The sequence below is a fragment of the Phalacrocorax aristotelis genome, chromosome 16 (genome assembly GCF_949628215.1).
Source record: "Phalacrocorax aristotelis chromosome 16, bGulAri2.1, whole genome shotgun sequence".
Lineage (NCBI taxonomy): Eukaryota > Metazoa > Chordata > Aves > Suliformes > Phalacrocoracidae > Phalacrocorax > Phalacrocorax aristotelis.
The window spans coordinates 12,781,039-12,807,902 of NC_134291.1; the positions used below are offsets into that span (position 1 = coordinate 12,781,039).

The 26,864-nt window shown below is 54.7% G+C and overlaps 3 protein-coding genes across 9 annotated transcripts in view; 2 read left to right on the top strand and 1 right to left on the bottom strand.

Annotated features, from left to right (window-relative positions):
* METTL23 (methyltransferase 23, arginine) overlaps positions 1–1,801 on the bottom strand; it is a 1,988-nt gene extending 187 nt beyond the window's left edge. Inside the window, exons 1-5 of one of the 2 annotated variants that reach the window (XM_075110967.1) lie at positions 1,286–1,800; positions 1,090–1,194; positions 775–1,012; positions 410–494; positions 1–156 (exon numbers count right to left, since the gene is read on the bottom strand). The exon at positions 1–156 is cut by the window's left edge and continues 187 nt beyond it. In XM_075110967.1, coding sequence (XP_074967068.1) covers positions 1–156; positions 410–494; positions 775–1,012; positions 1,090–1,194; positions 1,286–1,393 — 692 coding nt within the window. In that variant the 5' untranslated portion in view covers positions 1,394–1,800. Of the gene's footprint in view, positions 157–409; positions 495–774; positions 1,013–1,089; positions 1,195–1,285 lie in introns of both variants that reach the window. The other variant, XM_075110968.1, reaches the window with a different exon arrangement.
* A 1-nt stretch (position 1,802) lies between these two features.
* JMJD6 (jumonji domain containing 6, arginine demethylase and lysine hydroxylase) lies at positions 1,803–14,582 on the top strand. Of its 4 annotated transcripts, none has more exons than XM_075110966.1 (7): positions 1,803–2,189; positions 2,929–3,317; positions 6,263–6,549; positions 7,855–7,990; positions 8,106–8,244; positions 8,899–9,026; positions 12,490–14,582. In XM_075110966.1, the coding sequence occupies exons 1-7, from the start codon at positions 1,902–1,904 to the stop codon at positions 12,704–12,706; spliced, it is 1,584 nt and encodes a 527-aa protein (XP_074967067.1). In that variant the 5' UTR covers positions 1,803–1,901; the 3' UTR covers positions 12,707–14,582. The 4 variants fall into 4 exon arrangements, with proteins under 4 accessions (XP_074967067.1, XP_074967063.1, XP_074967066.1 ...); XM_075110962.1 differs by having other exon boundaries at positions 1,826–2,189; positions 11,131–14,582; XM_075110965.1 differs by lacking the exon at positions 12,490–14,582 and adding an exon at positions 9,770–9,930 and having other exon boundaries at positions 1,827–2,189.
* A 6,314-nt stretch (positions 14,583–20,896) lies between these two features.
* MXRA7 (matrix remodeling associated 7) overlaps positions 20,897–26,864 on the top strand; it is a 29,097-nt gene continuing 23,129 nt past the window's right edge. The window contains exon 1 of one of the 3 annotated variants that reach the window (XM_075110976.1): positions 20,897–21,423. In XM_075110976.1, coding sequence (XP_074967077.1) covers positions 21,022–21,423 — 402 coding nt within the window. In that variant the 5' untranslated portion in view covers positions 20,897–21,021. The remainder of the gene's footprint in view (positions 21,424–26,864) is intronic. The other 2 variants (XM_075110978.1, XM_075110977.1) reach the window with 2 other exon arrangements.

The window sequence follows — 26,864 nt, forward strand, 5'->3', positions numbered from 1 at the left end:
GACCGTGCTAGTGAGATTATCATCATTTCAATTGTGTGCCTTCCCGGCAGAGAGGAGCTGGCCAGGTGCTCTTTGTCTGCACCGAAGGAGTGTAAGGGGATGCGGATGCTCTTCAGTTTCCACTTGCAGAGCAGGGCTTCGATCGACCAGTCAGCACTGAGGGGAGGAAACACCAGTGTGAGAGAGTGTAATCCCAGCTTATAACTTGTGCAGCAATTACAGGAGACTGTCACCAGGCTTAACCGCAACGGTTCATGAAACTGAGCTTGTAACAGTTTTCCAGTCAACAGTAGATTTGCGGTTCTTGGATTATTTTCTGGTTTGGCTGCTTTTGTCTGATGCCCCTAGGATTTAATAAGAGCTGAGACAAGAATTAAGATTTGACTCTTTTAAGTATGCAAAAGTTTACCTTCGGACTTGATAAGTCGTCCAGAACTGAGCGTGTGGATTCTTTTCCAGCAGGAAGTAAACTGTAGTTAAAATATCTTCAAAGTCTAGTTTGGGGAGAGCAAGCAGTCTTGGTTATATGACATGGTAATTAAGAGTCAATACAAGACCAACTGCATCTCTACGAGCACAGCCTTATGCAGTTAATTACTGCATTTTCTGTTGGCCCACCCTCCCGTGGTGTTCGGTTACCCGCGGGGTGACGAGTCCTGCTCAGGGTCACCTCAAGGCTCTCGCCTCATCTCTTGACAGCATCCCTGGTGCTACTCGGCCACTGCCTCCTTGCAGTTTGTCCCAAACCAGAGAAACCCGGAAGTACCGACATACCTTTTGGGTCAAAAAAGACATCCGATCCCAGGATGATGTCTACCGGGGGCAGCGAGAGCAGCTGCGGGGCTGCCCGCCCCCAGGTGAGGCCCAGGACCGGTAGGTGGGGCAGGCCGTTCAGCTGGCAGCTCCGCCGGCAGTTCCACAGGCACCGGGGCCGCTCCTCGCTGTCAGACAGGGTCACCGCCGCCCCGCACTTGGCGGCCACCAGGCCGGGGAGGCCGGTGCCCGCGCCCACCTGGAACGGCAGGGTACCATGGAGTGGGGCTGGGGGCACCGGGGGACCCCGGGGGCGCGGGGCGGAGCCCGCCGTACCTCCAGCACTCGCTTCCCGGGCAGGTTCCGCCGGTGGGCCCAGAGGTACTGGGCCAGCACCACGGCGCAGGGCCACACGTGCGTGCCGTACTGCGAGTCCAGCACCTGAAACGCACCGGGCACGGCGCTGGGACGGCGGACGGCGGGCCCCGAGCCCCGCTTCTACCCCCCGCCCCACCCTGCCCCGGGGAGGCACCTCGGGGACGCGCAGCGCCAGCGCCGCCGGCCCCTCGGCGAAGCGGTACCGCCGCAGGCCGCCCCGCCGCCGCTCGCCCCCGGCCCCGCCGCCCCGCCGTTCGCCCATCGCCGCCCAATGGCGGGCCTCCACGTGTAGCACCGCGCCGCGCGGGCCAATCGGCGCCTTCTCTAGCGGTGGCGTCACGCGGAGCGCCGCCGCGGGCGAGCGGCACCCCCACCCTTCTCCCCCGGTGCCACCGTTAAGGTGGGCCGCTGCCGCTCGCGCCGCTACCCCCGGCGGGGCGGTGCTGTGAGGGGCACCGCGCAGTCCCGCAGGAATAGCGTGACACGCGGCCGGTTCGCCGCTGCCAAGGGAGTGGCGGGGACAGAGCGCGTGCCTGCCCGGGGAAGGGAAGAGGGAGAGGAGGAGGCGGCGGAGGCGAGGGAGCTCCCGATGTGGCCGAGCGGGCACGGGGTAGCGCGGCCAAGGACGACCGGCGACCGCGCGCTCCTCCCTGCCGCACGCAACACCCGCCTTCCCAACATGGCGGCCCGGCTGCGCCGCTTCCCCTCCGCGGCCAATCAGCGCCGGAGGGCGGGCGAGGCGTGGCGGAAGACGGCCGTGCAGCGAGCCAATGGGAGGATGGCGGGGGCGGGGCCGCGGCGACAGCGGCGGCAAGGGGGGTGAAATTTCTGGAAGGTGCGGCGGCCGGAGCGGAGCGGAGCGGGACGGGACGGGGCGGCGCGCGGGGACGGACCCCGCAGCCCCTGGCGCTGCCGCTTGCACCGCCGCCATGAATCACAAGAGTAAGAAGCGGATCCGTGAGGCGAAACGCAGCGCCCGGCCCGAGCTGAAGGACTCGCTGGACTGGACCCGCCACAACTACTGCGAGACCTTCCCCCTCAGCCCCGCTGCCTGCAAGGTGCGCCCGGCCGCGCCCCCCGCGGGGACCGGGCTGCTGAGGGAGGCGGGTGGGGGCGGCTGAGGGGAGCCTGAGGAGACTGGGGAGGTCTGAGGGGAGTGGGGGGAAGTGGGAGTTTGAGGGGGGCGGGAGCAGGGGAGGGCCCGGGGGGATTGGGGAGGGACCATGGGGAGCGGACACTGAGGGGATAGGGGTGGGGGTCTGGAGGGGAGCGGGGGGCCGGGGCAGCCTGACGGGAGTCGGGAAAGGCTCCTTTACTGAGGGCGGGGCCGCCTCGGGGCTGGCGGGGTCCCTGGGTGGGGGGCGCTGGGATGGGGAGGTCGAGCAGCTCCCGCGGATTTCCCTCCACCCTCCCCTCCACGTGGTGAGGGGTGCGGGGGGTCCGGGCCCCGCCGGGGTGGGCACCCGGGGTGCCCGACCGCCCACGCAGTTCCCGGGGCGGGGAGGGGGAGGTGCAGCGGGTGGGGTCGGGGTGGGCTCTCCCCTGGGGAGTCCCCCCGGCGTGGGGGAGCGCCGAACGCTGCCGGCCTGCTGGTGGTACTGGGGGTGGAAGGAGCAGGGCGTGGGAAACAGGGCTGCAGCCTCGGGGAGCTTAAAATAACACGTCGCTGCTCGACACCCTCGTGGTGCGTGGAGCAAAGTCTGCGCGTGAAGCTCCTCCACGCCGACTTAGTGAGCGCGGTTCGAGGATGTCGGTCTGTCCTAACATCTGCTCTGTACTCCTCTCCTGGCTCCACAGGATAACGTGGAGAGGGCAGATGCACTCCAGTTAACAGTGGAGGAATTTGTCGAGCGTTATGAAAAACCTTACAAGCCCGTAGTCTTGCTGAATGCTCAGGTGGGCTGGTCTGCCCAAGAGAAGTGGACTCTGGAACGACTGAAACGCAAGTATAGGAACCAGAAGTTCAAATGCGGGGAGGACAATGACGGTTATTCTGTGAAGATGAAGATGAAATACTACATAGAGTATATGGAAACCACCCGTGATGACAGCCCGCTCTACATCTTTGACAGCAGTTACGGAGAGCATCCCAAGCGCAGGAAGCTTCTGGAGGACTACAAAGTACCCAAATTCTTCACCGATGATCTCTTTCAGTATGCAGGGGAGAAGCGAAGGCCGCCTTACAGGTATGGTACAGTGACAGCAAGATAAAGTAGGTATTTTCCATCTCATTAATTATTCCTAAATAAGTATGGTTGTCTTGCATAAAACAAAGTGAGAGCTTTACATCTGCTGTTTTGAAATGACCCATAACCCAGAGGGAGGGAAGGGCAGATCTGTGTATCACAATTTCTGGTCCTGCTGCCAGAGTTGCTTCTGCCTGCAGCATTGCAACTTGTGAAGTTTTTTCTCCTGTTTTTTTTAAGTCAGTTTACCTCACTACTCAGATTTTTTAAAAATTACGTAGCTACTGAAAGTTATGAAGACTAATTTCTTGCTGCTTGTGCCTTCTGGCTTTCAAATGTTAAGTACCTCAGGACTAGCTCCTGGGTTTGGCACCAGTGGCTTATGTACATAGTGGGTTTTTGTTTAATTATGAGTCAGTCCTTTGAAGGTAAAGATCTTAAGCTAGGTTAGTATGAAGTGTGGAGACTAGTTCTTAGCTCCCCTTTAGATGATTTTGAGAGAGCAACATTTCACATCTGTGTAGTCTCTTCTACTCTTTTTTTTTTTTTTTTGCGTCTGATTTAAAAAGGATTGAAGTGACACTTCCTTCCTGAAATCAAATGCAACAACCTTGTATTTGCGCTGTTAGACACAAAAGGGTTTTCTATCTGTGTTAATATAATGCTTCATAGTGGTATGAGCATAAGCTGAATGTCTCCGAGTAATTAAAGTCTTTAGGGCCGCGTTATAATTGTTATAGAGTGCCTTGCCCTTTGAGTGACATGAGACTGTGATGTGGGTTTTTTTAATGAAGTAGAACAAGGGATGAATAATAGTACTCTTCTCTGCAGTCTTCCACGTGTCTGTAGTCCAACTGTGCTTTTGCAGGAGTGAAGCGTGAAACTAATTCTCTTTGAGATCACCAAAGTAGGTGTTTTCACAGTGTTGTAATGGAACCTTGTTATAACTCGCTTCTGAGAACATACAGTGCTGTGGTAACCAAATGCAAAAGCGTAATGCAAAATGCAAAAGGTGTAGGCTCTAGTAGAATCTGAATACACTTACAAAACTGGGAATCATTTATCCAAGTTATAGGTAAACTCGATAATCTGCTTGTGACTCACTTCTGTTGATATCTCTTTCTCCCACACCCTCCCCACCTACAGGCACATGCTGAGCTCCTTGCTTGTGATCTTGGTATTTGCAGTTCTTGTACTTTGTTCTGGAAAATGTGGGTTTATTTGAGGCTGTTACTTTTTGAGAGATGTGTGGTGCAAGAGAGCATGCTGCTGCCTCCTGGAGCAGTACAGAAACGGATTAAGACTATCCAGTAATTTAAGAGCATCATTGAAAATCCACCAGGAAATGATGCTTTCTGATCATGTGATCAGGACTGCACTGTACAAATTGACCTCTGCAGTGAGAAGTGTCTGATAGCGTATAGATCTTAACCTAAGAACTCATGCTGTTTAGAGCATCTTTATTGGAGTTGTTCCCTGCTAAAATAAAGGCAGTCGTTTTTGGAAGCTATTTACCAAAGCAGCTATTTTAGTTTGTGAGACGGTTGGGCTTTTTGCTTTTAAATTGAAGTTAGAGGTTGTGAAGTTTTTAATGGTAAATTTGATGTCTTGTGGCAAACTGGGTTATGTTCACTGTAAATTAAATGTCGTCTGGAAGAAGATGCTGGTAATGATAGTGCTGCTAAATAAGGATTTTTAAATCTTCTCTGTGTGTAGATTCAGGTTATAGTCAGAAAAATGGTATTGAACAGTGCGTCTGTCTGTGTACCAGATAGATCTTTGTGTTTAATGTCTTCTGGCTGCTTAGTAATAGCTTTGACTCCTCTGCTTGTGGCTTAATTAGCTTTCCGAGGCTAATATGAATCTGTAGAGTGAATTGACAATAGGAGTGACAAACATCTGCCTATTTACATTTTTATGGCTCCTTTGTGAAGTAGGAAGAGCGTAGCTTGAAAACCAAACTTATAGTCCTACAATTGGCGTTAGCAAGCGATAGTTGGGAGCAGCTTAATTTACACCCACACTGGAAAGTGGGGATGGAGGGTGTGCTGCCTTCCCATATTGTCTGAACCTTTGAACTGCTCTCGCTGGGTATTGCCTGCCTGTCAGCCACGCGATGGAGGGGTCTTGTTGGTCCTTCGGTTTCTGCCCTCCTCGCTGCCCAGTAAACAGTTATCGCCATTTTTCCCCTCCTGATGCCCATTAAGGCACCTCCCTTACACTGCTTTACCTGGTATGGTAGATCCTACTGTTCTGTCACAGGGGAAATGAGCAACTGAAGGTGCTGATACTGTTAAACATGTGTAGCAGATGAAGTTCTCCACAGGCAGAAATGAACCTTGCAAATAGGGAATGAGAACATACACACCAAACCCTGACTCCTCACTGGAGTGTAAGCTCCAACTAGTTAAATGTTAGAATGAAAAGCCTGTTGTAAATGAATAGAAGGCATTGAGGGAGGCCAGGGTTGCGTAACTTTGCTCCCTTATGTTGCCTTTTGTTTGTTCCTCATTGTTCTGTGGTTCTGGATCCATTTGAGTAGCAAATTTTAGAAAAAACATGGGATTAGGAGAATCCCCTGCATAGTAAGAATACTGATGCAGGCTGTTACGACTTAATCACACTCATAAACTTGAAAAAAGTATATATTTAACCAAAGAACTGTTTATATTCCATAGCTGTGTTTTGTTTTAAAAAAAGCTATCTTTGCGGTCTTGTCCTGGAGTGATGCCTGTCCCAATTCATGCCGGTTTTAGATTAAATCCACGCCATATCTCTTGCTGTAGTGCAAGCCTAACAGTTGCAAGAAGACAAATTGAGGAACTGTAACTACCTTGATTTCTAACTGTATGTGAAATTAACAGCTGTAATTGTCTAATTGGAAGAAAAGAGAAGGGAGCTAGTTGCTTGCTCTGTGACTAATGGATTTTTTCCCTCCCATGCAGATGGTTTGTGATGGGCCCACCTCGTTCTGGAACAGGAATTCACATCGATCCCTTGGGAACTAGTGCATGGAATGCCTTAGTCCAGGGACATAAGCGTTGGTGCCTGTTCCCCACCAGCACTCCCAGAGAGCTGATCAAAGTGACGCGAGAAGAGGGGGGGAACCAGCAGGATGAGGCTATCACTTGGTTCAATGTCATCTATCCCAGGACGCAGCTCCCCACCTGGCCCGCTGAATTCAAACCCCTGGAAATCTTACAGAAATCAGGCGAGACAGTCTTTGTGCCAGGTACGTACAAATCTCTCCAGTAAGGAATTCCAGGAGAGAAACACATATTTTTAATGTTTGTGTGTAGCAGAGAATATTTCAGCTTTCTTTTATGGGCCATCTCTTACAAAAGAAACTTTCCGAGCTATTTTAAAAGGGGTGTACATTGCAAGGTGCTCTTTGAGACTATTCAGATATTTTCTGAATGTCCTGGAACCTATATGGCCTGGAACGTTGGATTGCGTGTGGTACAGATGACAAAACAAATGGGACCTCAGATGCAGCATTGTAGGAATGTGATGCCAAACTAAACTGCAGTAACAGGAAACCATCAAGGCATACAACAATAGAGGTGTTTGAGTACTACTAACTTCTGAGACAAAAAAAGTTTGAGTTTATATACACTGTGGCAAACTCATGGCTGAATTTTGCAGCCTGGGCAGTCCAACTGCATATGAATTTTTCTTAGCTGTGGGAAAAGAACTACTTAAAGGCATTGACACTTTCTACCCACCTCTCTGTGGTTTTGCGTTGTCTTGCATTTGAAATCAAGAGCTAAAGAAAGATCCGATAAGGATGCCGTTCTCTTTGAGTGGCTGCACGTTGTGTGCCCGTTACAGCTGGGAGGTGAGGTGGCTAGTGGATAAAGCGCGTGAGTTCAGTGGCAAATTCTAACCTTTACATCTTGCGCCATTTTTGTGCAGCATGGCCTGTAGCTTCTATCCACATTGCTTGTCTCTAACATACAGCTGACTTCATGTTTGAAGAGGGCCTTGTGATTGTCTTGGCACTTACTAGTGACTCCTTAGCGTACCTTCTGTTAAGGTTTCGTAGCTGTTGGGTTCCATTAAACTGTTCCCTTAGTCTTTTTATGAGGTTATAAGTGGGTTGTAAGAATACCGCCGTCTATTTTTATCCTGTGTGGGGAAACAATTTTGCATCTATTTTTAAGTGAAAGGTTGGTCTGTAGTCATAAGAACCTTACTAAATCAGTATGGAGAGCACTCTCCAGCTTAACAGAGAGGGTCTCTGTGTGGTTTGAGTTACAATGGCTCTTGCTATTAAAAGGGCAATCAGTAGCCAGTGTGGTGCTGTCAAGTCAGATCTGCAGCACTGGAGAACTTGGTCAGAGCATTGAGCACCCTTCTGTAGCATCGGACTGAATGCTGAAGTAAGGCTGAGGAAAGATGATGCTGTGGCACACTCACTTGGGTTTGGGAGGTGAAGTCCAATTTCTGCCTGTGCTGTGGGAAAAGTGTCTACGGCTCCTCTTGAACTTGCTTCCTGTTACGTAGCTAGAAACGGCCATTGGTGTTGTGTTTATAGGTGGCTGGTGGCATGTAGTTCTCAACCTCGACACAACTATTGCCATCACACAAAACTTCGCCAGCTGTACCAACTTCCCTGTCGTGTGGCACAAGACAGTAAGAGGGAGACCCAAATTGTCACGGAAATGGTACAGGTAAGAGATTTAGTAGCTTGCTTCTCATATTTGCTATTTAAAACAAAAATACCCTATCCGTTTACATGCAGTGTTGCTGTTCAAAGGCTAACCCTGAAATTTCAACTGTGCTTAGGATCCTAAAGCAGGAACATCCTGACTTGGCAGCCTTAGCTGATTCAGTTGACCTGCAGGAATCTACTGGTATTGCTTCCGATAGCTCTAGCGATTCTTCCAGTTCCTCAAGCTCCAGCTCCTCAGACTCTGATTCAGAGGTAATGCTTTTTACTACAGTAGGCGATCCATGTCCTGCAATTACATTGGTTTATTCCATACCCGATCATGTGTCATCCTAATATCCATGTCTTACGGAAGAAATTAATAGAAAGCAACTAAACAAATCTACATGCCTGTAGTCTTAGCAGCTTCTGTTTGCTGAGGCCTCTCTTTGTATTGCCAAATGAATTTGGTTTGTTTGATCTGGGGTTAGATTATATATAAATCAGTCACTCCTTCAGCTAAGCCATGCTTGTGTAAAATGGCTGCAAAATGAATGTTTTAAAAATGGGGAGGGGGAGCAAGCTCCAAAAGCGAGACTGTCTGTTATGCCAGGGGGCTTTTCTAGGCACCTAAGTGCTTCAGAAGGCACCGAGTCTGCTCTCGGAAAACTAGGTCCTCCTAGGAACCACAATGAAGGCATCAATTATCTCGCCCTGAGCCACCTTAGTCAGTGATGAAATCTAGGAACATACCTGCTCCTATTTTTTAAAGACTTAATTTAAAATTTATTTGATGTGTCTAATCTAAAATAGCACATTCGTTGAATATTTGATGATTCAGGGTTGCTGAGGCAGCACTTATGGCAAATTCTGCAGCACAAAGAGTTTAGTGGGTTTCTCTGAATTCTGCTTTCGTCTCTTCGCATTCAGTGTGACTCTGGCTCTGAGACGGAGGGGATGATGCACCGGAGGAAAAAAAGGAGAACGTGCAGCATGATGGGTAACGGCGATACAACTTCCCAGGACGACTGTGTGAGCAAAGAGCGCAGCTCCTCCAGGTGACCCAATGGCAACTGTTGTTTTTAAACAAGCAAAAGACAGTAGAGGGCAGAGCTGGCAGAGTTAAGACAGGGTGATTCATCAGGACAGAGGGATGGAGAGCAGGGGGTCCCTTTCAGAATGTAAAGCAGTTGGCCAGTGGTGGTATCTTCCCTCCATGAATTATTTTAATGGCTCCAAACTGAAAACTAAGATTCTTGGTATTTTAAAAAAAATTAGGGTTTTTTTACTTTATTTAATAAACAGTGTTATTACTTTTCCTAGTTGTCTCTTTTAGTAGATAAAGTTTTGGATTTTTTTTTTAATGGGAGAGGTGGGATATTTTAGCTGTGTTCTTCAGAGAGCACAAGTGAATAGTGAACAGTAAAAGGTGAGGAATGATCAGGCAGGGCTCAGGTTTCAGTGCCTTGTTGTCCAAATGGAAAACCTTCAAGCAGTGGTACAGTTTCTCTTATTGTTGCCTGGATTACTTCAGTTTGGCCCACTGTTTTATCTGGTAAAGGCAAAATTAGCTGAAATGTCTGTTTACCTATTTAAAAAAGAGCAGGTTTCTAGTCAGTCTGGAGGGAGGGAACATTAATATTGCAGAACCACAAATAGATGTTGCTGAGGGTAGAGTTGCTGAGGAAGGAAGTCTCTGGACTTGCCAGGTTAAAAACAGTGAAACACTGGCAATCGGGGAGTGTGCTGCAGGGAGGAACTTAGAAATTCTTTGCAAAATGAAGCATTTTTCTCATAGCAGAGGCCTGCCAAAATTCTAGCAGACTCCTGGCGGTTTGGATAACTGATGCTGCTGCATGAGCTGCCTGCCTGCGTTAGGGTGCTGGCTAGTTACTGAGCTGGCAGGTGCTCCAGGTTTGGCATGGGTGCAAGTGCTGCAGTGACTTGCCGTGTGGCCTGCTACAGGAGGAGTGCAAAACTACCTGAGGAAGTCCAGGTTCCCAGTCTATGCCTGACTTCCCGGTGCAGGGAACTGCCTAAAGACCTGTTTGCTCCTGACCGTGTTGCTGTTCATCCTGCAGCGACCCATTGCTCTTGTGTTTTCAGGAGTTGCTCATAACTGAATGCAATTGAATTACAAGTACGGAGCATCATTAAACAGTTGGGAGAGAACTGTACTGACTGCTTATTTTGCCCTGGAGGCTTTAACAATTTGTTTGCTATGACATTGTCAAATCCCATTTCCGCAGCCAGTGTGACTTCAGGCAGGGAATGAGTAGCAGGAGGTAACAAACCTGAGTGCAGACCCTGTTTTTAAAAAAAAAAAAAAGCTGTAAAAATGCAGAGCACACGTGCAGGTCTGTTCTTCTGAAAACCCCGTGCATTTTTAAGTTGTTTGCACTTCAAATTTTGAAATGAATACCTTAGATATTAAAAGTTAGCACATGGCCTAGAAGTCCCGCTTTCCAGGTATCACTGTTCTTCCTCCTGCATGCTGACTGTTTCACTCTGTGAGGATGGGTGGGCTTTGTGCTCCAGTTCCGTGATGGATTAGTTGATAGAAACAGTTCTAAACATAAAACCTTACCTAGCTTGTACAAGTCTGTGGGAAGAATAAGCACACGATTAACCTGCATGCCGCAATCTTTTGTCCTGATACGAGGGGAAATGCTGTAGTTGCTGACAGGCAGTTGTACTTCTTTTGACAGGATTAGGGAATCTTGTGGAGGCCGCAGCTACCCCTGAGAGGCAACAACGCCCACCTAGAGGCAGCTGCCAATCAAAGCTCCGTTAGCAGCCAGCCAGCTCTGTTCTACCCCCTTCCGCTTCTATTTCTTACAATCCTTAAGTTTTTGTCACTCTTCCTTGATCCAGACGTCCGTCTTCATTATGTGCTGTTGAAGGTTGGCTCCTTAATAACTCCTAGGGGGATGCCCCGACTCTACATTATTGTGCAATGCTTTGTCCCCTCTGCGCCCCAAGTGAGTGCACTAATAACCCAGCTTTGGGTAAGGACATGCCAAGTATTTAATGGTTCACGTAACTGGCAAGGAAGATGACGGTCAGTTTTTAAAGAACTCTTTTTAAAACCAGCAGGTAAATATAAAAACCTGCCTTGCTTTGACACTGTCATATGTTTACATGTTGTCCTGTACACTTGAGGAAAGGAACACCAGCCCTTTTGGCCTATCTGAACGTCCGGCGGATCTCGCACCAGAATTTCAGGAGGGGGAGGTGGTATGAATGCTCCAAACACTGAAGCAACTTCAGCGGAGGCGACCACCAACCTGAAGCATCTTTTGTGGTCTTAATCGACATGTGTACATCTAAGGTGCAGCACCTTAACCAGCAGCAGTCCATTTACTTTTGCTCTGTGTCTGTTGTGATGACTGGTGACAAAGATGCACTAGCACCTTGCAATAGGAAGTTCAATGGAGCAGGAGAATCCTGGAGTTTATTGCACAGCAAAAACCGTTGGGGGGGGAAAAAGTCAGCCTTTGCCAGTAATTGCAGTCCTTTAGGTGCAGGTGTGATGTTTAGCACTGGGCAACAACTGACAAAGTCTGGCTCTTACAACAACAGTTGCTGGGCTCTAAATACCAAGCAGTGGTAGGGCCGGGGGCTTGGTCAGGCCAGTGCAGTTCGCATACCTCAGTGGCTTTCCCTTGAGGTTGTGGGTTCAGACGGTTCCAGAACTTGCAGTGCCAATTTTAAAGGACTGAGAGGGGGACATGTTGTTTTACGCTTTTAAAAAATGCGGTGTGTTGCTTAAGTCTGTGTAGATGCGTTTGTATTATGCCAGGTGAAGCTCTCGTCCCCAAAGGATCTGTTGGAGCTTCTGTTTTGTTTTAGCAGGGGCTTGCGTTGGTAGTGTCAGCAGAGAGGTCTGTCTGGCTGAAGGTGCGCTGCAAGGAAATCATCCTCCTTCTCTATCTGAACAGCACATCCAGAAGGTAGCTGGGTTGAGGAGCTTCCCTGGGTGCTCTCCTGAGACCTAGGAGGTGGGTATTAGATCTCACTTCAGCCATTCTTCTTTGAGAGAGGAAACTTGAAAGCAGAAGTGGTGTGTGTGTAGTAAAAATGGAATAATGCCCAGGCACTGTTAGCAGAATTAAACAGATTGGCAGCCTTAACCGTGACTTTCTTGTACTTGTTGGGTTTGATGGAACCAGAACATTGCTTGTCTGGGTTTTCTGATCTCTTTTTAGTCTTGTCTCTTTCTATTTGAACACTCTCTTTTTCTTGGAGACTGGGCAATACCCTGTTGTACAAGGGAATCTTAAGCATGCTTGTCAGGATCTCCGTTTCCGAATCTTCTGTGCCAGTCACTGTAGGAGCAGCGTGGTGGTGGAAAATGGAGTGAAGGGTTTTTAGTACATTCTTTAGCTGTCCAGACTCCTGAATTTCCTGTGATAGCCAGGCATAAGTGAGCACGCTTGCTCTGTAGACTGCTGCAGATTCTTCCACAACATTACTTCATTCTAAGAAAAACTTCTCAAACTCCTGGCTTTTCTCGTAAAGGTTGCCTTTTCATTGCCTGGTTGAGCAGCCTGGGAGCCTGCACAAGCTGTGTGTCCTCTCAGACAGAGCAAGCTGCAGCTGCTGCCTTTTGGAAGAGTGGGGGGGCCAGGAGAGGAGAGTGCTCAGAAGCCTCAGCTCTGTGGCTGTGAGAGAACTGTCCACTGCCCCCTTTGGTGGCTTGACCGTTAGTATGTCACTAAGATGGCTTATGCTGTAGCGTGCAGTTGCATTTGGCACACACGATTCAGTCTTGCAGTCTTAAAACCTTCCATGTGTGTGAAAACCTGATCGCTGTGCCGGGAAAGCCACACTTCTACCAATCGGAAGCACAGTGGGAAGATACGGAGTGCAGAGTATTCTTCCATGCCTGTGAACTCTTCCATGATGCAAAATAAAACAATTTTGGATTGAAGCCTGTGTGCAGTTGACATCCCTCACAGGAAAGCAGTGTGCTTGAAATGGACTGGAGGCGTCGTGATGCCAGCGATGCAAAATGGACTTCTCTACAAGGCACTTTCATATAGGAAACAAAGGTGTATCTGTTTAGGCTGCCTGGGAATCGGGACTCCTGGGATCTCTGGTTCTTCCGCTTACATTCTCTTGCCTCAGCCGAATTGGTGAGCTTCTGTCTCTGTTTCAGTAAATGAGGAAAATACCTACCTCACAGGGGTGTTGTGAGGCTGAAATGTAATTACTGTGTAAGATGCTTTGAAGTCGTCCTCCCACAAGAAGTTTTCCAGACATCCTAAGCACCCTGAGACTTCCTAACCAGGTGTTAGCTTTTTGTAGCAGAGAACACTGGGGATGTTGTTCAGCTCCCTTGGCCCTGCAGTGTTCTGTGGTGGCCCTTCCAGAATTGCTGTGTGGTACATAAATTGTAGCAGAACAAGGCTTTTTGTTTTCACCAGAGTTTAACTGTTGGTATTTCATGGCCTGCTCTAAACAGGAGGTCCTGCTAGTTTGGGGATTTTTTTTAAATAGGACTAGACTAAATTATCTCTCACCAGGGAGTCTGCTTCACTGGCCTTGTAGGAACAAGGAGCCAGTGCTTCCCAGGCCCTTGCCAGGCTGGATGAATGAAGAATTAAGTTAAAAACTGTGCTCCCCTTGTGCCTAGCTCTGTGCTTGTGGGAGGCTGACTAGGGAGAGCGGGTTTTGTGCTCTCGCTTTTCCAGGCTTGTGCTTTTTGGGGCATCCATGTCTCCTGTTCCAGCCACACTGCTTTTGTGTACGGCAAGCCCCTGGATGTAGCAGGCTGATGTGGTCCAGCGCCCAGACCCGGTGGGCCCCTCGTTTCCTTGAGCCCCACAGCAGCAGCACTGCTCTGCCCCAGTCCCCACCGGCACTTTGTCAGCCCAGCAGTGCCTTGTGGGCTGCCTTGTTCCCCAGGAACAGGCTTAGAGAGCCACGTGCCGGGTTTGGACTGGGCCTCCCGACTACTGTGCGTATGGGTGTCCTTGTCCTGCCCGCTCTGGCAGAAGGTAAAGGTGTTTGTAAGCTCCGGCTGTGCTTTTGAGTCTGGTGACCGATACAGGCTCGTCTGCTGTGACAGTTGGAGTAAATGAATAAATACCCCATCAGAACTGTAGATGTGGACAACAGGCCCGCCGACCTCAGCAGCTGCTCCCAGCACAAGTGCTGTGTGAGCAGGTGCTGCCGAGGAGACGCTGGCATACCTTCCTCCCCTTTCCAGCTCGGGAGCGCTGGCTCCAGTTTGTCTTCTCAGTTACATTAAGCCTCTCTGAATACTTAGAAGAAAGACAGCAACCTCTTTCATAATTAACCTAGACCCTTTTCCTCCCCGAATCCCCAGCCGTCGTGGGGCAGGAAGCCAGACCGTTGACTGCATCAAATCTGAAATGCCTGTGTGGGCTAATTGTGTAATGGGAGGTTTTTGGCATCCCCCTTGCAAAGGGGGGAAGGAAAGAGCGTACTGATTTGTGTGACAGTCACACTGTCAGCTCCAAGCCCTGCCGCTGCCGTTAGCTGCTTTTATCACCCCATCCAGCAGAGCTGGGATACTCTTAATTGTCTTGTTTGGATGATTGTGGTTTTTGCTTTTTATTTTAAATAAAATCAATTATTTTGCATTATCTTGTTGGCTGGTCACTTTGTTTCATATCGTGGTCTGAAAAAAGCTACCTGTGTACACCTCTGTTCCCAAAGTACCGCAGCGTGCGAAATGGTGCTCAGGTGACAGCTGTGGGGGTGCTCTGGGACTTTCTCTAGCCCTTTCTCGTGTGTGATTAGTACGTCCGTGTGGTGGGGGCTGTTGTGGATGCTGCTGGGGCTGCGGTGGCTTTGGGGGGTTGTGTCAGTAGCTTCGTTACCAGACTGCGGCGCGTGCTTTCTGCCCCTTCCCTGTCCTCCCCAGGCTGTGCTACAAGAAGCCTCATGTCACCACTTCATACAGGCGAGAGGGGTTTCACCTCCCTGGTGTCGTGCGCTGCTTTTGGCTTAGCTTCCAGGCAGGGTGCTCGGTGCAGAGCTGCTGTGGCAGGGCTGAGTGACCTTCCCCGCTGTCCCTGAGCATCAGGGAGAGGAGCTGCCTCCGAGGGCGCTCCTGGGTGTCTGAAGCTGCCTCAGGAGCTCAGCTGTGCGGTGGGACAAGGATTGGGGAAGGGGAAAAACTTGTGTGTTTTGTTAGTGAGCTTTGTTGGAACCAGTGAGCGTAGGGAAATAAGCTGAAGCAGAGTGTGGGACAGCAGCCTGGAGGCTTTGGAAATGTTTCCATGACTATTGTAGGATGAAACACCGTGCAGCGTAAATGGTTTTGTGGAGACAGTGAGTTTGCAGATTTCTGCACAAACCCGTGTCCTCCTTTTCCCAAACACTGATTTAAACACTGTTCCTGATTACTGTCACCTATAAAACCCATTTTTTTTTTCTCCTTTCCAATTGCTCTTCAGCAGATCGCTCCCCATGCCCTGCTTGCACACCCTGCTAGATGCTGCCTAGCCCGATGCAGCCAGGCCATCGGCAAACGAGCCCCCGCTCTCTGTGTGGGCGCTCGGGCCACATCCGCGCTTGGCATTTAACGAGACCCAATTCTGGAAAACGGTGTGAATTGTGGTGGCTGAAAGCAACGTAGAGCCATCGTAGAAATGCTTTTACAACATGTCTCCTGCTGTTCGTTCCCAAGCGAGGCGATCATGCGTGCTCCCAGCTTTACGGTGATCCCATTGCTCTTCCTGACTTGCGGGTACTGCTGGTACCTCCTTCAGAGCCTCTGCGGCCCTGCAATCTGGACTTGATTTAGTTTTATTCCTCTGATTTATCCCCCCGTCTTCCTTTTTGTGACAATTGCAACCTGATACCTTGTTTCGACAAGGAGGATGGCATACTCATTTTTTAAATTGCCACCAAGGACCAACAGGACAGGGTTACCCGAGTGGGAATGCGGAGGCTGGATTGTCTGCGCTGTACCTGCGCTGACGTTCTTGCTCCTTTCCTCCAGTTTGATGTAAAAGCAAATAACTACTGTTATTTCTTCTGTGGCACTTAGAGAGCAAGTCGCAAGGAGAACAGGGCTGCGTTCCTACGTGAGTGTTAGCCGCGGCGCTAAGTAGCTATGTGTTTTAAGACTGGTTTGGGATTAAACTGGTATGCTTGCAGAATCTCACCCTTTTTTCAAGGCATGTAAAGACCCCTCTGTGGGACTGCACCTCCTCTTTCTGGAGAAGTGAAAACTGAGGCAGGTAGAAGTGATTGGAAATGTGTTCAAAAGGAAATAATCACTCCATGTCCCTTCTGGTTTGGGAGCTGGCGGCTCCCACTTCTGTGTGGTGTGTGTAACAGCTGTGTGTCCTCGTTCCACAGAAGGACCTGAAACTGGGGGGCTGCCACCGCAGCGAGCGCCCGTGCAGCCTGCCGGGAGGAGCAGCCGCTGCTCCAGCCGGGCCCCGGCCCTGCGTGCAGGGAAGGCAGGCCAGGGCTGGAGGAGATGCTGCTCTGATGCAGCACTGCCTTGTTTAGGCCCACGGCTGCACCTTGTCCCAGCTGTTCTGCTGCAGCCGGGACCGGGCTGGCTGCCAGCGCCCACGAGCTTTTGGTTCACCTTTAGGGCTTTGAGCTTCTATCAGCTTGCCTTCAAGGGCAAGGCCGATTGTACAGCTGGTTCAAAACTTTGAAGACCATCAGCAAGACCTCGGAGCCTGCCCTAGCTCAGGGATTAGACTGGAAAATTGGTTTTAATGTGATGGAAGAAGAGCTGTACTGGGTGAGGCCAGAGGCCTGGCTAGGAGAGGGGTTAGTAACGGGAGCTTAGGGAGAAGGTAGAGAAACAAGTGCCAGCAAGAGAGCTCTTTGGTAGGATCGTCCCTTTTGGTGGGAGCAAGGCACGGCCATCCCCACCATGTGCTGGCTCCGACCTCTTGGTGAGCCGAACTCTTCCTGTGGCATTCAGCCTTCTGCCACTCATGAATCGAACCAGCTCTCCGAGCATCGCTGCAGCATCGGGGCTGAGAAAGCCAAGAGCCAGCCAGCCAGGTCGGTGACCTCCAAGCCTGTGTCAGCTGAAGGACAGGGCAGGTACAGTGACATTTCTTAGGTTAGCTTCTAATTTCTAGCATCAAGGCAGAGAGGATGTTGCTGTTCCTGGCAAGGAAAACATGGTAACGGTGACTGGGAGCATGACCAGGGCTTAGAGAAATGGCCTGAGTTTGGACCAGTTTTAAGAGCAGTCTGTGCTCAAGCTTTGGGGGGGGGGGGGGGGAATGGATTCTCGGAGGACCTGGGAACACAGGATCACCTGGAACAGGCGCTGCCTGAAGTCGCTAAGGCCTGTGCAAGCCAGCAGCCGCTGCTCTCCCCGCTAGCAACCAGCAGGTATGTGCTCACCTCGCTTCTCAGGGTCTGCTAGGCCCGTGCTTGGCGTGGGGAGCGGGGCGTTGAAACTCGGCTTGCTTCAGGCGACTTTCTTGCTTTGGGTGCGAGGGATGCGTCTCTGTAGGCAGAGGACCTCGGAACAGCTACTCCCTGCACGGTCCACACGCTGTGGGAGAGAGTGAGAACGTGCAACGTGGTAAATCGGGTCTTTTTTGTGCCTGCGGGAAGCTGTCGCGGCTGTTCAGCACGTTACGGCCGGGTGACGGCTGGGTGACGGCGAGGTGACGGGGAGCAGCGCCAGCCGCAGTGCCCGGGCTGCGGGGAGCCGGCCCAGCTACATCCCTCTTGCAGCGCAGCGTTCTCCGTGGTGGAGGACGCTCCCGGGAGCAGCTGTCGGCGCACCTCGCCTGAATCCCGCGTTGTTGGTAAAGCCCTTCAGCTGTCACCCAGCCCTTTGCTCCCCCCCGCCGCGGCCTGGAGCCGACGGCCCTGGAAAAGCAGCTTTTGTGCGCGGCGGGGGATCCGCAGCCGGTGCAGGGCTGGTCCCTCCCGGGAGAGGGCAGCGTGCTCATGCGGCTTCCCCGCCGGGCCGCCGCGGCAGCGCCGGCACCCCCGGCCTTCGGGACGGGGACGCGGGGCCGCCGCGCCCGAGGATGCGCGGCTCCCCCCGGGCCGGGGCTGCCGCAGCCCCGCCGCTGCCCGCCCCTCCCAGGGCTGAGAGGCAGGAGCAGGGCAGAGCCGGGAGCCTCACCCGGCCTGTGAATCCGTCCCTTCTCTTTAGTTTTGGAGAGACTCGGGGACAGCCATCCTGTGGGAGCCCAGGCCAGCTCCAGGGAAGCACGGGAGAGTTACCACCAGCTTCCACAGGGCGCCTGCTGTGCTGGACGTCAGGGTTTCCCACCTACCTTGGCAGTTCAGAGAGACAGCAGCGGATTTTCATGAGTGAGTTGATGGGAGAACCGTGCAGATACCCTCTGTCCCTCCCAGTGGGAGCCTTGCTGTGTCAGGGCAAGTTTACTCTGTCCAGTCACCTCTGGAGAGCCACGGAGAGGACGAGAGGGTGTCAGGCGGGACCTGCTGGGCCTGGTTTCTGCTCGGGGGAGCACCCCCATCAGATTGGATCACGTTCTGCAGGGGAGTCCAGCCCTGTTGCTGATTCTGCCACCTTGTTTCTGTACGAAGGGAGCCGGGTTGGAGCAGCTCTCCTTGCAGATGTGTCCTTGATGCTCCCACTGCTGCTCTCAAGACTGGGAGTGTTGTTTTTCAGAGGCCTCCGAGCCCCGCAGTTCTCACAACTCCCACGCGTGCAGCAGGTTCCAGCACCGTGATGGCGAATTGCTGCGGGTCCAAAGGCAGAGGCTGCTAACGGTCGTAGCTCCTGTTTGGTTCCCCATCAGTGATGCCGATCATGGAAGAAGCTGTGAGGGCCAGCGCCTCTTATTTTAAGGCAATGATAGGCCCTGCTCGGGAGAGTACCTGCTGAAGTGCTCCCTCTCTGCACTGGTTAATGCATGTCATATGCCGCTGCACTCCCACGCGGGCAAACACCCTCTAACGGCCCTCCAGCCGAGTGCCATGGAAAATGTACGGTGCCAGGGAAAAAAAGCAGGAGAGATCCTGGATGTGGGCAGCAATCGAGGGCCCTGCGGCAGCTGCAAACCTGTGCATTGGGATGTAAGGCCAGAAGGCCCCACGTCGCCCTACTAGCAGGCCACAGTGGCCGGTTTCTGGCAGTCTCGCCCAAAATTCCTCTTTGTCCCCAAAGCTGACAGTCTGTGTGAGCACAGGAGCAAAGAACCAGTCCCCTGAGCTTCCCCACCCTGGTCCTGCCTCCAGCCGCGAGCTATTTCCAGGGCGCAGGGGAAGTCTCCGAAAGCTAGTGATGCATTGGATTTGGGAGGATGCCTTCGTGGCTACTGCTGGTGCTCAGCTCACCTCCAGGGTTACTTAAAAACCAGAAGAAATACAAACAAACCTGATTAACTGCTGGTTCCCAAACCGCCTCTCCAAACAAACACCCAGCGATGTCCCAAACACCCAGCGCTGTCCCACGCACCCAAGGCAGTGCCAGGCTCTCGTCACCGATCACCCTGTCCTGTCGGGCAGGCTCTGCCATAAACCCTTCGGCTGAGGCTCTTTGTTCCTTCTGCCCCTGGAAGGGTCTTCCAGAAGCTCCTCGAGAGGGAATTTCAGTCTCACTCTGCTCTGGACCTATTTACACCCTGCCACACTGACCTGCCGGAGCATTCGTGGCTGTCGCATCCCTCGTGCTTTTCCACTTCCATCTAGGAGTGAAACTTCGGGAAGCCGGTAGCTTCATCAAGCTACAGAGTGGATTTGGATGGGAAGGGAGGAGAAGGGACCAAACATACATCAGAAAAGATGTTGAAGCAGACAGGTGCTGCCAATCTCTGGGTGTTTTGGGGGCCCAGGAAGTGCAAAGGTACGCAGGAGAGGGGCAGGTCGGTGCCATGGTTGGTTGTTACTAAGAATACAGTTGCCCCCACGCTAGTGCCTGCCTGCCTGATAGGATTACCGATAGAGACAAATGGCAGCGAGGATCGTGGCTTCACTTCCTTCCTCCCACCCCAGGGATTTAATCCCATCTTTGCTCATGTTTTGTTTTTAGCCAGTCAATAAAAATCTCTGCTTCCGCAGATATCTCCCAAAGCCTTTTCCCTGGAGGAGACTTTGGGGGCAGGTTCCCATGTCTGCTCCCCATACACAGGGCTGGGAGAAAGCTCTGTGCTGGTTTTACCCTGGCAGGAATAGCTTAGGCCTTCTAATTTCAGCCTGCTTTGTAAAAGGTTGGCTAATCCTCCCAGCAGTCTCAAGAGGCCGGAAATCCTTGGTGGCAGAGGTTGGAAGGAGCTGACAACCCCGTGGCCAGTCTCCTTGTGTGCTTGTGATGGCTTTAGGGCACATCCTGGTTTTTGAGCCTCCTGTTTTTCAGGTGCCCCAGTAGCAAGGTGCTCAGGGGGAGGCTCTCACAGCCCAGCTACTCTTGGCACCCACTTACCCAGTGGGTGCGACAGCAGCTTACGGCACAAACGTGCCACCGATATCGCCCACAGCTCCTGGGGAAGGTGCAGCGACGCGCCGAGGCGCGGTGTAGGTGCGCTGCGAGATGCTCCTCGCGGGGGGAGCCAGGACGGCCGCCCCTTGCCCTGCCAGCTCCCCCGCTCCCCAGGCAGGGCCTAACAAGGTGCAAACGCTCATTAAGCACGACCCGGTGGGCAGCTGATGCCCCAGCCCGCACAGAGCTCCCCGAGCTGCGGGGGCTCGTCTGCCCCCAGCGAGCACCCCAGGAGACAGGGCAGAGGGGATGGAGACCCTCACTTGGAGACAAGTAAAACAGCTAGGAATGGTGCGAGTGTGTGCGCAGAACGGTTTGGGAACCGCTTTTTGGGAATAGGGCCGTGTCTAAGGGAGGAGGGAGGCCGCCCAGAGCCGGACACCCGCACCGGGCAGAGGCGGGCCGCGCCCAAAGCCCCCCCTAGGGCTGTCAGCAGGGCCGGGGGCGGCCGGCGGCTCCGTGCGGGGGTGGGGGCCGGGCGGTGGGCAGGGCCCGGGCAGATGACGCCGGGCGAAGCCGGCCCAGCCCCGCCGCAGCCCGAGCGGGCTGGCCCCGCACCCCCGCCCCGCCCCGCTCCCCCCGCGCAGCCCGGGCGGGTCGGACCGGGCGGGCTCCGGCAGCAGCGCACGATGGACGTGGCCGTGGACTCGTACCTGGCCGTCTCGCTGCTCTTCACCGTCCTGGCCCTCGTCCTCGCCTCCGTCTTCGTGAGGCTGCGGGGAGGCGCGGGGCAGCAGCCCCGGGAGGCGGCGGAGCCGGCCCGGGAGGGCGGCCCCGGGCCCCGAGCGGCGGCGGAGGGAGCGGGGCCGGGAGCGGGGCCGGAGGGCGAGGCGGGCCGGGTGCCGGTGGAGGAGGTCGGGGCGGGCGAGGAGGGGAAGGAGGCGGCCGGCGAGCCCCGGGAGGCGGCGGCGGAGCCGGAGCCGGAGCCGGGCCCCGCGGCCGAGCCCAGCCCCGCGGCGGCCGAGAGCATCCCCCGGCAGGCGCCCGCCGAGCGCCGGCAGCCCGGGCACCGGGAGGATGCGGAGAGCAAGGTAAGGCCGGCTCCCTGCGGAGCCTCGCCCCGGGCCCGCAGCCGCCGAGTGTCGTGTGTCCCCTCCGCGCTGGCCCCGTCCCGCGGGCGGGAGCGCACCCCAGGCTCTCGTCTGGAGCAAGGGGGGTCCCTGCAAAGGCCGGGTTTGCCCTCGGCCGGGGACGAGCCCGTTGCCCCCGAGGGCGGCGGCGGTGGGGGGCGTCCCGGGCTCCTCTGCGCCACCGCCCCCCGAGGCGTGCTTTTAAAGACAGTCAAGGTATTGAAGGTTTAAGGGAAAAGACGGGTTTGTGTGCATGAGCCTCTCCTGTCTGCACATCCAACCCTGGGAGCCTTTTCCCTCTCCCAAGAGTTAATCCAAGTGCTGGGGGGGTGGGGGGTTACTCCTGCTGCCTGCATCCTCTTTCTGCAGCTGCAGCAAACCGTCCCCTTGGCAGCACAGGGCTCCCTTTCGTTGTCCCCGCGGCTGTCCTTGCCCACCCCAGGGAAGGGGACTGGCTTTCCCCCTCCCTCCGAACCCAGCAGGACGCTGGCCCCGAGGTCTGACCCCTGGCTGAACTGGGGGGGAGCGGGGCAGCGATGCCTATAAACGCCCGGTAAATCCTCCTTCAGCACCGGATCTTGTTTAAAAATAAAAGGGTGAGCCAGTATCTGTGGAAGGAGCTCGCTTTGCTCTTGCCGGTGTAGGTGGGACTCGGTGACAACCCAAGGTGCCCAAACTGGCGGTGTTGGTGACCTCCTCCCGGGGCGGCCCCTTGCCCCAGTGGGGGTCGGGAGTGATGGGGTGGCTCAGGAATCCAGGAGTGATGCATCGTCTGTGTGCGGGCAGTGTGTTTCAGCTGGGGAGCGCCGGCCTGGGGCCCAGGCGCCTGCTGACTATTATTAGCTGCATTTGTAATCCTCAGCGGCTGTATCCAGGCTGCCGGGCAGTGCGCAGGCAGCCCTCGCCTTGGCAAGCATCGCCACTGACTCACTGGCCGGCCTTGGGCAAGTCCCAGGGGGCTGCGCACCCCCCTCCCTACCGTGATGCTCTGCAACGCCCTGGGGTGAGCCCTGACCTGCTCTCAGGGCTGGGAGGTGCGTCTGCCTCCCTGTGCTCCTCCTCACCCCCCCTTGGCGTTTCTGAGCCTCCAAGCTCGCTCTCTCCCCTTCCCGGCACCCCTTGGCCGTGGGTACGGCTCTCGAGCAGCCCCCTCCATCATCCCAGCGTCCTGGAAGCCACATCTGTCCCTCTGCGCGTGATTTATTGGTGCTTTTGAGTACAAGGATCTCTGTCAAGCTGGAGACCCCCCGGGCTGCCGTTGGCTGGCTGGGCCCTGGCTAGCCTAGCTCGGCAGCAAAGCTGGCCTCCTGGCTGGAGCTGGTGGGGGCCCGGGTCACACCCAGCACTATCTGATGAAGTGCAGCACCCTGTCGGGACAGACAGCTGTACCCAGTGCTGCCAGAGCTCACGGGTTCTTCTGCTGTCTCGCTAGCCTGAGCCTTCTCAGGAATGTTTTCCCTCCCTTCTGGCTGCTCTTCAGTCCTGATTTCTTTGAACAGGCACTGCCGCAACGCTTACTGCCTTCAGAGATGGGCACAGTGCGGTAACAGGGTTTTGTGTGCCTGGAGGTGAGCCCTTGCTCGAGGAACAGCGGGTCTTGTGTCCTCCAGAAACCTGGTTGTGCCCCATGAGAAGAGTCCTGGCCAGTTTTTGCTCCTGGGAATGGTCACCTTGCTGTAGGGGCAGGGCAGGTTGCCCTGGACCTGAGCAGCATCTCCTTGGGAAGGCCAGGGACCAGGTGGTGGCTGCGATCTGGGTGGTGGTGGAGAGCAGCAAGAAGGGGGAGGGATGCTTCTCACTGCTGCGTTAGTGTTTGTGAGCGCTGGCCCGCGCGTGATCTTGCGGCTGCCAGGACCGCTCGGTGCAGGCTGCCTGGCCGGGGCTGGTGGTCCCATGGTGCTGGGCGGCACGGCGGAGGGAGTATGTGTGTCTCCAGCAGGCACCGCACACGTGTGAGAGGGGAGCAGTGCCTGGGCTGCTGACCTGGGGGCTGATCCTGCGGGCAGAGTGGGGGAGACTGTTCACAACTCTGCAGAGTCTCCCCTGGGTTCCCTGGTTTTGCTCTCTGCAAATATCCTCAAAGTTGCTTCATCCTCCTCCTCCTCCAGCACTGCTTAGGCCAAAGCCCAGCAGATGTTACAGGCACGGATGGGACTGGCCTTGGGCAGAGCAGTGAGTGCTTTGCAGGCGGCTGCTGGTGGGAATGCGCCCTATCGAACCCGTCTTGGCTCAGCTGAGAGCTGCGGTCCCTTGATGTGACTCAGCAGACGAGGCTCCCAGACACCGTCCGCTCCGCTGCGGGCTGGCGGCAGCGTCGAGGCTGCTGCAGGCTTGGGGCTTTTTGGTCGAGTTGGTACATCAGGAAGCGGAGGGCTGTGCTTGGCACTTGGAGAGCTTGTTTCCCTTTTTTTTTTTTCTTTCTCCCCCCCCCCCCGTTTGCTCAGCACGTACTGCGCCAGGCTGGTTCAGATTCACTGCAGCCATTAACCACTCGACCAAAATGCTCATGGATGAACCCACTCAGGGAGAGCAGCCTCGGCGTGTTTAACGGCTGGCTGGAGCTGCGCACCGTGCTGCCTCCTGCTTTCCCTTCTCCCTGCCTGTGCCCCTGAGCTGGGGCAGCCGTGGGGCGCAGCCTCCCTCCTGCTCCCACCTCCTGCCAGGGCAGCCTGTGATGTGCAGCGTGGGTCGAGGCTTCCCTGCCCTCTCGGGCAGGAACGGACCTTTGCAGCATCGTGCCCGTGGCCGTAAAATGAAGCCGTGGCAGAGCAGGGAAAGGAGCCCAGGAGTCCTTGTTTCCATTAACTGCTGGTAGTGCTTCCCCTTGTCTCTGCTTGCTCCCATCACCGAAAAAAAGTTAATTAGTGTGTCGCTGTCTGTTCCCATCCCCATCCCCTGCTTGTTAATGGATGTGGCAGCGCTGTCAAAGCGATCCCCTAATGAAAAGCTGTTGGGTGGGAACTGCAGCATTGCTGGGGCTGCCAAGTCTTGTTCCTGCAAGAAACAGTCAGAAAACTTCAATTCTCTCGTGAGTGTGTCTGTCATGGAAATGGCAGGTGGCAGGGACAGGGCAGGGTTTTCAGTGACGGTCCAGAGCCACAGCTGGGATGCCGTCGTGGCCAGGATGCTCTGGAGATGGGGAGGGCGTGCGGGCAGGGCCAGGCTCTTTGCCAGGCACGGCAGCCTGGCTGGTTTGCCAAGGGTTAACTGCAGCTGGTGGCTTCAAACAGAGCAGGGTCAAGTGGGTGACAGTGGGGAGAGAGGGTACAGCGATGGGGGTGATCAGGCAAGGGGGGCCTTGTACTCAGAGGCGTCCAGCTCATCCTGGCCAGGGAAAGTAATGCAAACGCTGCCTGTTCAGGAAAACGTGCCGTGCTGTCACCCCGACAGCAAAGGCACGAAGGGGATGTCACCTGCCCCTTCTGCAGAGCTCCCGGCACCTTTCCCCTGTGCGTCCCACCCCCATCTGGGGCTCACTGGGGGCTCCCAGTGCTCCTGGACACACCAGGCAGCAGAAGCACAAACCACCCAGCTCCCAGCAGGGACTCTAAATTTAAGAAGTCAGCATCTCCCTCTCTCATACCGCCTGCCTGCCTTCCCAGTGCCGGAGGGGAGAGGGTGTCTAATTAGTCTGGCTTTAATTGGCGGCTGTGCAGGCTGTCTCCATGCTGCTGCAGGGCAGGAGCTCTGCCGTCCCGCAGCGTGGAGGGGAGGGATGCGGTGATATGCTGCCCCTCGTCGCAGTCTCAGCAGCAGCGCGGGCCCCTGCCAGCGGGATGCGGGGCTCTCCCGCTGGACCCGTGACTGCTCGGACGTGCCCTGGCTCCCACCCGGTGCAGTCGGTGCCAATGCATCATCTCTTGCAGCGTCTGCAAATTGGGAAGCGAGGCAGGACGTGTGTCACCCCCCCGCGGAGCCTGTGCGCATCGTGCCCTCCCCTCCGTCCCAGTCATGGGGTTGGAGCTCAGGGCTGGTGCTGGGATGCGGTGTGGGGCACGGCTGCGTTGAGCTTTACGTTGTGCCCTCTACAGTGGGGTGGGGAGGTCAGGCTGCTGCCCAGTCCCTTCTGGGCTGGGTACGGAGAGCCTTCAGAGCCTGGGCACTGCTGCAGCAGAGGCCACAAGGACTCTTTGCCTTCTGAAGTGCCCATCCACATGAACAGCTGCTGGGTAAGGCTTCGAGGCAACGACAGGCTTTGCCTGCCCCTCCTCCCTGCCCAAGGATGCTCTCTGGCCCATTGTGGTAGCGAGATGTCCCAGCATCAGTGCCTGTGGCATTTGCTTGCCAGAGGGACGAGCTCCCGACAAGCCGGAGGGGTGGGCTGCTGGGGGTGCCGCACTGTAGCGTGGCACTGCCTGTGGGGATGGGTGTGCTGAGCTGGGACTCCTCACCCTGCCGTGGGACACGCTGGTGTTTTCCTAATCGGACCTGGTGCTGCCTGAGCCCTCGCCAGGGGCTGCGTGGACCCGGAGCTTCAGCAGAGCTCTGGCCACTCCGTGGCTCATCCTTGCCCGCAGCAGGGATGGGGGGGCTGGTGGGAGCAGATGCTCCCTGTGCTCTGGGGGCTCAGACCTGCAAAGCGCTGCCTCTGCACGAGGCACATCCCCGCCAGGCACCCCGGGGCTGGCAGGAGCATCGCCCGGGGCAGGAAAACTGCTCTTGTTCTGTAGCAGCTGCTTCTCTGACTGGTGGGAGGATGGAGAGCCCTGGCAGTGGGGTAAAAGGGAGCTGCTGACATAGCAGCTGCTTTGCTTTGCTAAACTCTGCCCAACATTATTATTTATTCTTTTTTTTTAAAGGCTTCTTCCTTCCCCTTTTCCTCCTGGCTTTTCTCTTGCTGGCTGGCTGTCTCCTGTCTGCCTTCTTTCCCTCTTGCAATGTCTTGCATCAGGCTTGGAGCAGAAAGTTCAGCCATAAATGGCAACATGCAGGACCCAGGAGTTTAATCCAAGATAACTTTCTCCCCGCGGTTTGCAGCCTGGGATCTTCCCTTTTCCCAGAGCTGGAGTGGGGCGCTCATTTGTCCCCCTCCTGCCCATGGACGCCGGGGCTGTCCCTACAACTGAGGACAGGGAGAGGAACACACCGCCCCCATGGGCTCCTCGTGTCCCTTCTGCAAAGGGAAACCCATTGGTCAGAGGGGTTCGTGCTGGGAATGGAGGAAGTGGGGAAGGAAATGGCCAGAAATTAGCTGAAAACCAGATGATGCTGCAATGGGGAGCCCGACCTCCATCTCCCGTAGGGCTGGGAGAGGGCTCATGCGGCGGCAGAGCCGCAAGCGAGGATTCTGGGGGGACAACACCAAGCTCCTGTGTCTGAGCTGTCATCCACTGGGTAACCTAGGCCGTCTGTAGTTGGTGCTGCCCGTGCCCAAAATGCCCCTGGGGGTCTTGTCCCCGCTC

Excerpts from the sequence above, each read along its gene's own strand:
- JMJD6 (XM_075110966.1), top strand. The coding sequence starts at position 1,902 with ATGGGAGGATGGCGGGGGCGGGGCCGCGGCGACAGCGGCGGCAAGGGG. Across the intron at positions 3,318-6,262 it reads AAGCGAAGGCCGCCTTACAG|ATGGTTTGTGATGGGCCCAC; the intron begins GTATGGTACAGT and ends CCTCCCATGCAG. Across the intron at positions 9,027-12,489 it reads AAAGAGCGCAGCTCCTCCAG|GTTGCCTTTTCATTGCCTGG; the intron begins GTGACCCAATGG and ends TTTCTCGTAAAG.